The sequence below is a fragment of the Symphodus melops genome (assembly GCF_947650265.1).
Source record: "Symphodus melops genome assembly, chromosome: 18".
NCBI lineage: Eukaryota > Metazoa > Chordata > Actinopteri > Labriformes > Labridae > Symphodus > Symphodus melops.
Window position 1 is genome coordinate 22,537,359 of NC_136708.1, and position 10,385 is coordinate 22,547,743.

At 45.8% G+C, this 10,385-nt stretch overlaps 1 protein-coding gene across 2 annotated transcripts; it reads left to right on the top strand.

Annotated features, from left to right (window-relative positions):
- Positions 1-2,404: 2,404 nt before the first annotated feature.
- On the top strand, positions 2,405-5,754 carry LOC306839870 (L-rhamnose-binding lectin CSL2-like). Of its 2 annotated transcripts, XM_079368813.1 has the most exons (9): positions 2,405-2,693; positions 3,249-3,287; positions 3,591-3,641; positions 4,004-4,139; positions 4,674-4,783; positions 4,870-4,914; positions 5,001-5,136; positions 5,371-5,479; positions 5,648-5,754. In XM_079368813.1, the coding sequence occupies exons 1-8, from the start codon at positions 2,636-2,638 to the stop codon at positions 5,450-5,452; spliced, it is 657 nt and encodes a 218-aa protein (XP_079224939.1). In that variant the 5' UTR covers positions 2,405-2,635; the 3' UTR covers positions 5,453-5,479; positions 5,648-5,754. The 2 variants fall into 2 exon arrangements, with proteins under 2 accessions (XP_079224939.1, XP_079224940.1); XM_079368814.1 differs by lacking the exon at positions 2,405-2,693 and having other exon boundaries at positions 3,082-3,287.
- Positions 5,755-10,385: the final 4,631 nt, after the last annotated feature.

Here is a 10,385-nt window from a genome sequence, read left to right on the forward strand (position 1 = left end):
AGCTGCTCAAACTAGGATCAATGTTGGAGATGAAACATGGAGAGAGGTTAGAACGCAGAAAGCTTTACAGACCCATGCAGAGCTGGCTAAACACTGAAGCTACAGTGTCCACCACATGCTGAGCTGGCTAAACACTGAAGCTACAGAGTCCACCACATGCAGAGCTGGCTAAACACTGAAGCTACAGTGTCCACCACATGCAGAGCTGGCTAAACACTGAAGCTACAGTGTCCACCACATGCAGAGCTGGCTAAACACTGAAGCTACAGTGTCCACCACATGCAGAGCTGGCTAAACACTGAAGCTACAGTGTCCACCACATGCAGAGCTGGCTAAACACTGAAGCTACAGTGTCCACCACATGCAGAGCTGGCTAAACACTGAAGCTACAGTGTCCACTTTTTGATAAATGCAAGTTGTCTGTCACATTTTCTGCACATTTCACGTTTTTTCTTTTTGAAATGAAAAATCACTTTTTGAATTCTTGAGTTTAAAGTTTAATTGTACGTTCATCTTTAACGACGACTCGTCTGACCTTCATCGATCAGGGACACAATCGCACTTATTAAGACAACAGTTTTCACAAATCAAAGTCTCATCTGTGGTTCAGCTCCCAGTCGGAGTTTGAGTCTGAGCCTTCGTCTGATCCCTTTAATTCAGCTGTCTGCTTCTCGGCCATCTGCATCCTGCTCTTCCTCCTCCTCGCCTGTCCGCCTCCCTCTGCTTACTCATCCTCCTCATCGTCATTCTTCCTCCCACACTTCTGTCCCCCGTCCTGATATGCCTCATCTTAAAGTTCACTGCAGCCTCCTCTTCCTCCTCCTCTTCCTCCTTGCCTTATACACTAAGCCTGTTTACATAGGATTAGAAGCTCCAGCAGTCACCGCTGCTGTTTTTTACCCTTTAACGGAGTCAGGTCCGCTTCTTGTTGTTGTTGTTGAGTTTGCTCTGGTTTCATGTCTGTGTTTCTCTGTTCAAGTGCAGCTGCTCCAGAGTTCAGCTCAGACTCTCTTTTTTGTTTGATGTGGTTTTTTTGAATGAGTGGATTGTAAAGATGTGTTTTTTTTTGTTTGTTTTTTTTAAGGTGGATTCTTCCTTTGAGTACTTCCTGTCTGAATGTCAGTCTGCCCTGAAACTGAACTGTGTGAAATGTAGAAAATGAAGAAAAGCAACTTGTCTTTTGCTCCGTTCTGTTTTGTGGCTTTTGGAAAAGTTGTCTCACAGAAACAAATCACAGTGTTGAATTCAGCTCAGTGTTTTATTGATTTCTCTGCAGCGTTATCGTTACCCGGAGCCAAGTGCAGAAGCTGGGCGAAACCGTGTGCACGGGTCAGAGGCGTGTCCAGAGGGCCGACCACGGACTCCTAGAAATCTGATTGTGGTGCCACCCTGAAAACAAAATATAGTCGAGACCCAACACAACACGACATGTGGACGGCTCATGTGGGCCCCAAAAGGTCTGGCCACGCCCCCGGCACCGTTCGGACTGAAGCCCTGTTTGTGTTGCATCTGGGTTTAACTGGCAGCTGCAGGATGGCAACATGCACCGCTTCCCGAGTGTTCACGTGGTCGTGCACGATACGACCCGGGAACAGCTCGGTGCGCCCGGGTCAACACGTCGGTGGTTTCTAAGAGAGACGTAAGAGACGGCCAGCTGCTGCACGTGGCTCCTGATGAAGGACTGAGAGGTTTTCATGCACTGTTTTCCTGTTCCGTATTTATCAAAGGTTTTCGTTTGGATAAAGAATTCGAGGATTTACGAGTGCATCGTTTTTTATTCTTTTTTTTTTATTGAAAACAAAAGTAAAATAATTTACAAAAACAGGTCAAAGCAGTCACACAGTGTTGAAGACATCAGGTGTTGCAAAGATAGACTGAAAACAATCACATTTAAAGTTTTCACATTAAATATTTAAAAAAATAAAAGAACCACCCTTTATTTTGAAAAGCATGAGTCATCTAATGTGCTCATTTGCTTTCCAAAACTACACATGTAGTTGATTGATTTCCCTTCTTGACAGTGAATGCATCACTCAGCTGTGTGCAAACAGAGCTCCTCTATATTTTCTATCAGTGCTTCAAAGTGTAGATTTTCCTTCTTCCTGCCTTCTTGTTTTTTTTTGAGTCTGCACTCCTGTTTTGTAAAGAAATAAAGTGTCCTCCTCGATCCGACCTGCTTCCTTTGTTTTGTGCACAAAAGTGAAAATCCGAAGAGTCAAACATTGAAACAACGTGCTGCTTGTGATCGTCTCCTCGCTCTGCTAACGCTCGTATGGAAATCTAATATTAGCCTGTCATTCCTTAATCTGCATGTGAGTCATCATACATGACGGCTGACAGATGGTGGAGGGGCGGAGCTTAATAAAGTCTCCAAAACAACTCAAACCCACAAAATAACCCGATCAGAGCTGAGCGCCTGAACGCCACGTTTCTCTGATACTGAAATATTTAAATCTCCTCTGCAGAGACTCACATGGACGGGAGTCAGAGCAGGATGTGTGTCGTTACGGCGCCCTGAGGGTCGACTGAGACAACATGTGTACACACACACACACACACACACACACACACACACACACACACACACGCCTCTTTGCCTTTACACACACAGGTGTCAGATGTATTTCCTCCTGTGATGTTCAGTTGTTTCTCTTTCAGCATGAAGTTTCTTCAGAGAATCAGAGATATTTTCTGTGAGTATCAACCTCTTGTTGTTGTTGTTGTTTTTTCTTCATGTGTTTATCTGAGTTGAAGAAGCAGAGTCGTGTTTTCACTTCACCATCACGAGTGAGACGTGATGTTACATACGGTCCGTGGGTACGCTTTAAACCTTTGACATCGCGTGTCGTCAGAGTGCAGCAGCTGTGTGAGCGCCTGGTGTAATGTTTCCTCTGAGCTGAAACCCTGGTGTAGCAGTCAGGGGCGTGTCTGGGCGGGGATGGGGGGGGGTCTGGGGGTCTGGGGGTCCACCCCAAAATCCAAATAAAGGCTTTAAACACTTCACTGTGTTTATGAGACGCTGGTATCTTTCTTCAAACCGGCCGATGATGAGCATTTTAAAATGTGTTGACACAACGTGTGTGTGTGTGTGTGTGTGTGTGTGTGTGTGTGTGTGTGTGTGTGTGTGTGTGTGTGTGTGTGTGTGTGTGTGTGTGTGTGTGTGTGTGTGTGTGTGTGTGTGTGTGTGTGTGTGTGTGTGTGTGTGTGTGTGTGTGTGTGTGTGTGTGTGTGTGTGTGTGTGTTTACAGTCCTCGCAGTGCTCTGCTGCAGCACGATGACCTCACAAGGTAAATACTCTCCATCAGCCTCAGGTGTTTACTCTGAAACGTCTTCTTCATTCTTTTTGTGTCACCTCTTCCTCTTTGTTTCTCACACTGATGATGATGATGGTGATGGTGATGATGATGATGATGATGATGATGATGATGATGATGGTGATGATGGTGATGATGGTGATGATGATGATGATGATGATGGTGATGATGGTGATGATGGTGATGATGATGATGATGATGATGGTGATGATGGTGATGATGATGATGATGATGATGATGATTTAACTGACCCCCCCCCCCTGCTGTGTCTTTCAGAGAGGGCTCTGACCTGTGACCTGCAGGACCCGATGCAGAAGCTGAACTGCTGTGAGACATCTATAAACACGTTTCCACATGTTGTGTCTTATCTTAAAGGGGGGTCGGTTTAGGTCTTCTTGAGTCTCCCATGTGGGTCTTTGTGGTGGCTGTGTAGGTCTCTCGTCTCTCTCGATGGTCACCCCGTGTGTCTTTGTGATCACATGTTTGGAGCTCTGTGGTTGTCGTACTTTGTAAGGTGGTTGACCTTTACCGTTTTGAACGTGCGTGTCCCTTCTTTTTATTTCGATTCTATAAAAGAAACCAGCACTCCTGCTTCGTCTCGCCTCTGTCGTGGTCAGAGTGGGTGTTTCAGTGAAGTGGATAAAGTCCACACCTCGTCCTTGATCCTTCTGTTTTTCGTGTTGGTTTAGACGCTGGTCTGATCCTCGTTAGGAGCGTGGCGATGAGTCACAGGGAGGCCGAGGTTTGTGTCGATGGCGTTCCACCTGAGCGTCTGGAGGCGCCGCTCTGCTCGCCGACGCCCGTCTTCAACTCGGTACAGAGGAGGTAAAACAAACTCAACAAGATGAATCAAACCTGCGTGTCTCCATACGTCTCCAGTTCACGCTCAGCTCAGATCTTCAGTTCTGTTTAAGAGTAATGAGCCCGTCCGTCAGGTTCTGAGTCACCCGGGTCAGAATCCAGGAGACAAACCAGGTGAAAGACTTCTGTTCAGAGGAGGAGAGACTCTGTGCACGCCGCGTCTGTTTGTCTCTCTGAGGATGACTTGATGTTCACGCCACGATGTTAAAGCGATGGAACAGACGAGCAGGAGTCTGATTTTTATTTGACTTTGACTTTTATTTTGAAATTGACGGGATGCTCTCCTCGTCCGACTTCCTGTTTAGCTCGACCAGCTTGACGCGTGCTTGCAGCGAGCTCGGTCTGATATAGATCCTGCAGAACAAAGCGGAGTGGCGCTGCAGAGACGAGACCCCCCCCCCCCCCCCCCCCCCCCCCCCCCCCTCACGGATGCATTGAATACTTGATCTGGTTTTGGAAATGACCTTTGACCTTGTTCTCCGTCTCTCCTTTTGTCAGGTGTAATGGTCATTACAGGTGTTGGGTCCCGATGTCGTCATGTCATTCATCCAGACCCTGCCTGACCAGGTGTGTCTGGATGGAGACCACGTACACCTGTGAGCCTGGGAGTAAAGTGCACTTCGTGTGTCTGCTGGTTATTTGGAGGTAGAACTGGAAATATTCAAAGAAGTGAATCTGTTTTTCCTTGTCTCAGGAATCCGTCACGTGTGTCAGAAAAGGAGGGCGACGCTTCACTGCGGTGGGTTTTTCATTCATCGTTTAATAAACTAGCTTTGATGTTGAATGCATCGTTTTCATTGGTTGCTTGTTGTCGTCCGTCCTCAGGGTCTCAGGTGATCAAAGTGCTGATGGCTAACTACGGCAGGACCAGTAAGAGGGTGTGCCGGTACCACGCCCCCCGCCGTCAGCCGCCCAGCACCACCTGTAGACTCTCCAGCGCTCTGCAGGTGATGGCAGACAGGTGAGAGAAGTCACGGCTGTTTCCTCCTTCACATGACCAGATACAGACGTCCCACAGGAAGCAAATAGTTTCTCTCATATTTCCAACTCTCTCTCTCTCTCTCTCCTCCTCTCTCTCTCTCTCTCTCTCTCTCTCTCTCTCTCCTCTCTCTCTCTCTCTCTCTCCTCTCTCTCTCTCTCTCTCTCTCTCTCCCTCTCTCTCTCTCTCTCTCTCTCTCTCTCTCTCTCTCTGCAGATGTGATGGTAAACACGTTTGTTCAGTCCGAGCTCGAACCTCATCTTCTCCAATCCGTGTCCCGGGACCAGAAAGTACCTGAAGTACTCGTACACCTGCGTCGATCCTGGTACTCGTGAACCCCCCCCCCCCCCCCCCCCCCCCCCCCCCCCCCCCACTATGTCTGTAAAGTGTGAAAGCATTCAACATGTTATCTGAGAGGAAAAATGCATCAACAAGATTAGAGCGGCTTCTGTCACACGTTTTTAATTTTTCATCTGTTTGTCGTCTTCAGCAGGAAAATCTGAGGACAGAATCTAAAATCTGAAGAATCATCTGATGTCTGGGCGGCGGCCTTTCATGAGGAAGGGTACAGATTTCCTCCCCGATGTATCAGTTGAAAAACACGAGTGTAACTGTAAAGCCACTGATCAGTATAAACAGTGAGTCACGTCTGTGTTGTCTGGTTCATTATTCTTTTTGGGAGACGGGGGCTGCTATAGGTCAGCCATGGACATATCAGTTTGTAAGATGCACTTAAGATAACACTTAATGAACATTTCCAGAAATAAGCTAACAGATTAATTAAATGTTAAAAATCAAATGTAGCTCCGGTCCAGTCTAAACTCTAATCATCACAGAGAGCTGTCTGGCTCCGCCCCCTCCTCTCACACAGGTCAGCATGTGGTGGACACTGTAGCTTCAGTGTTTAGCCAGCTCTGCATGTGGTGGACACTGTAGCTTCAGTGTTTAGCCAGCTCTGCATGTGGTGGACACTGTAGCTTCAGTGTTTAGCCAGCTCTGCATGTAGAGACACTGTAGCTTCAGTGTTTAGCCAGCTCTGCATGTGGTGGACACTGTAGCTTCAGTGTTTAGCCAGCTCTGCATGTAGAGACACTGTAGCTTCAGTGTTTAGCCAGCTCTGCATGGGTCTGTAAAGCTCCATGTTTCAAAAGCTTCTCCAACATTGATCCTAGTTTGGTGTTTAACAATAAAGATTGATTGAATTGACGTCAACATGTTTTCTGCTCACAGAAACATCTCGTATGATTTGAAACCTGTAACACATCGGGGAAGTGGCTGTGCAGCTCAATGTCGATAATGTAAATCTACCAACACCCGAATGTTTCTTTTCCTCCTCGTTCCGGCAGAGTTCAACCTGAGGGATCTCGCTCTATTGATTAGAGACATTTGATCAATTAATCAGGAGCTGTGGGACCGGAGCTCCCCGCACAGCGAGTCCATTATGAATCAGTGAACGCTTCCAAGCAGCGCTGTCATCGTTTGTCTCTACAAGACGTATTGATCAGCGGCCTCATCAATAAATGAAGAACAGCTTCAGGGTGTTTGATGCAAAGTGATGAAACAGACTTTATCAAAGACCCTCCTGTGATCCTCGACACCGTCTGATCTCAGCTCACTCCAGCGTGACGAGGAGAATTTAAATCTCTTAATCCTCTTTATAATTATTATTATAACAAATCTAAATAAGAAGGCGTAGATTCTGAATATCGAGACTCAAAATAATTCATCCTAAGTATTTGCTTCCAAACAACGTCACATCTGGTGCTTTGTTTTTTTGAAGGTGGACAAACTGAACGGCTCGCTGTGAGCTAAGAAAATGTTTTTCGCTGTCGCTGACACAAATCAAAGCTCAACATTTCCATCTCGGATGTGGATATTATTTATGCATCACTATCTCCACTTTGTGAGATCAGCCAACAGACTCTGCTGAGAGAGAAAAGCGAGTTTCAGTTTCTTGTGGGGCCCTCACCTTCCGCGGAAGTTAAAAACGGGGCGCGGCTTTGCTAGCAGGCAGTTAGGACACTCAAATAGGAAACAAGAGAATCAGGCCGATTTTGTCGTTGACGCTCGCTCATGGCTTGGCTGTTTGACCACCATTGTAAAACCAGTAGTTTGCCACTGTAGTTGATGCTCAGGGAGGCTACACTAAAGCTAGCTTCATTAGCTCTGTGCATCCATGAGTCCTGGAAGCTGGGATATCAACTGGGCAACTAATTTTGAATTTTGAATCTAAAACAGGATTTAAAGTCAAACCTTCTGCTGATCCTCATTTCTAACTTAACATTATACGCAGTGGCACAAAGGCGTCTGTCAGAGCCACGTGTTCACCTGTTTGCTAGTTAGCAGAAAGTTAGCTTGAAACTGCATTTCCAATATGGCGATGGCCATCATTGGGCTTCAGAAGTCGGCTTAGGAAACCAAAGTGTGACATCATGGAGACTACGTCCATGTTTTATACACAATCTGCGCAGTTACAATGCAGTCAGCCTTACTTCCTGTATTATGGGAACGTGTGGATATAACTGTAGGAGAGTCGACATGTGCGCCCTCACTCTCTCTCCATCCTCCTCCTCTCTCTGGTCCTGATCAGTAACCCTGCTCAGGTTTTCTCAGAGTTTCTTCTGCTTCATTAAAATGCTTCGCCCTCAGGCGTCTGCGTCGCTTCACACACCACGTGCATTTACACAGGTGTTAGATAAGGTAAGACACACACACACACACACACACACACACACACCACACACACACACACACTTTAATCAAAGTAAATCCAGACGAGTCAGCACACTCACTCTGCTTTCAAGGAGATGTTTGAGTTCAATGTTTGAATATTGTATTTGAACTTTCCCCCTCCAGATATTCTTCTGTTATTGACAGTCTGGCTGCGTAGTGACCCTTATTTTCATAGATTCACTCCGGACAATAAACAGCTTCCAGACTGAAGATAAACTTCCCACGCTTTATAATAAAACAACATATTATTTGCAACCATTGGACATGAGCTAATGTCTGTTCAGACCGGCCTTAACCACACTCATAAAGACCCAGACGTGCCTGAAAGGGCTCTGAGGTCGTAACATAGTGAAGCATGACACCGTATAACCGCCGATGTGTGTAAGCAATCAAACGACTCCTGAATTTTTATTTGTGGGTTTAGAAAAGGAGCGGTTTTATGTAATCACAGTGATGACAGCCAATCAGGTGGGGGGCTTGATTTAAAGAATTCCGAGTCGAGACTGAGACTGGTCTCGAGACCGAGGCCGATCTGGATCACTGTAACTCCTCTTTATTTGCTGCACTCCTCTCTGCTTTCTAATGGATGTCTTTCAGATGTTGGGTGAATACGGAGATGACCGTGTGTTGTTATTACTGCATGATGCTGCAGTTTTATCCCACATGAGGGATTAAAGGTCAAATCTTTCACTTTGGCTGCTTTATTTAGGATTAGGAAAAGAAAGAGGCTGAAGAGAAAAATTAGCCAGAGAGAGAGAGAGAGAGAGAGAGAGGAGAGAGAGAGAGAGAGAGAGAGAGGAGAGAGAGAGAGAGAGAGGAGAGAGAGAGAGAGAGAGGAGAGAGAGAGAGAGGAAACGTTTTGATTTCTTGTAGGTGCTGGTTTTCTAAATCGTATGCTGAATAATGAATTTAATGCCCATGAAAAATGTATTATCATTTTTTATTTCTCCCCCTGCACTTAACCACCGGGGAAATAATCCCTTAATCCTCAAGCTCCAAATTAAAATTAGGGTATTAACCCCCTTAGTGCTGGTTGAGCTCTGTAGAGCATGTCAACCTACAAGTCGCCCACAAACAGGATTTCTTGAAGTTCCATCTTCACGGCTGTTGGCGTCCAAACAGCGTTTTCTGTCTTCTCATGTTAGCAGAAGGTCGAATTTTAACAAATATTTGTCAAATAGTTTGCAATCATGCTAAACCTCTGAGAATAAACACATATATTTCTAAATCTAAAAATAATTATGATCTGAGATCCCACAATGGAAATTAACTACTTATCTAAACCCCCCCCCCCCCATTGGTAACCCCCCTGTACCTGAGGACACTTGAGTGTGTGCACAGTCTGATACAGCAGGGGGCAGCATAGTAGGTTTACAAACACAACAAGAAGCAGACACAAGAAGAAGTCACCATAGCAACCACTTGTGGACCGAGTCCATCCTGATAACTGTGGAGCTTTATGCTACGTTTGTGCTCACACTGATCAGATCATGTTCAAGTGGACTCGTACCCGGGTCCAGACCCTTCAGGAGCAGGATCTAAAGTTAGAAGGAGGACATACTGGCTGCTGCATTGTTGTCAGAGAAGCTTCAACACAGCAGGTTTCCTTAAAGACGTCACACAGAACAAAAACAGTTTGCTGAGGTCGACATTTTTTGGTAATAAAAAAAGAAAATATATCAGACACAATCTGAACTTAAAAGTCTAATAAACAACACACATCGAAAAACAACAATAACTGCCTTACACTCCAGGCTAGAACATGCAAAGGACTGGATTTATTTCACTTAAGTTACTAAAACACATCATATTTTATATAACATGTCCCCTCCTGATTGTATAGTCTTGTCTTTGCACCGTTCACTACACACATTACTTTCCTCACTTTCTGTCTGGAGATTTTCTGAGAAAGAAATCTGCAGCTGCAACATGTGAGCAGAGATGATCCTGTGAACGTGATTGAAACGGCCGACTCCTGCTTTAATGAACTGCACTGCAGCAGAGTGCATGATTAGCTTTGAGCCAAACCAGGGTGTTAATGTGAACTCTGGCTCCCTCTAGTGTTCACAAGCGCTGCACTGCATTGAGTTCAGAGGTAATGCGGAGTATTAAGGTGTAAAATAACATGTGGTCACTGTTGCTTAAAAGTAGGACGGACCACGTTTTGCGGCCCTCCTTCATCATGGCTCCCTGGCCTCCATGTCAACAGACCCCGAACTGAATTTCTCTGGAAGCCTTTTTTATTTAAGGTTTGTTTTGGGGTTTTATTGGGCCTTTTATGGAGGGACAGGACAGGAGTAACTGGGGAGACATAGAGAGCAGGGAATAACCTTTAAACCTCCAGCTGGACTCAAACCTGACCCACATGGATCGAGGTCTCCAGCCTCTTGTTCAAAACCAAACAATCCGCCATGGGCACCTGGTCTCTCCAAAAACTTTAACCCCGAGCCTGCAGTTTCCCTCGACATCTTTTGCAGAACTTTCCGGGTGATGTAAAC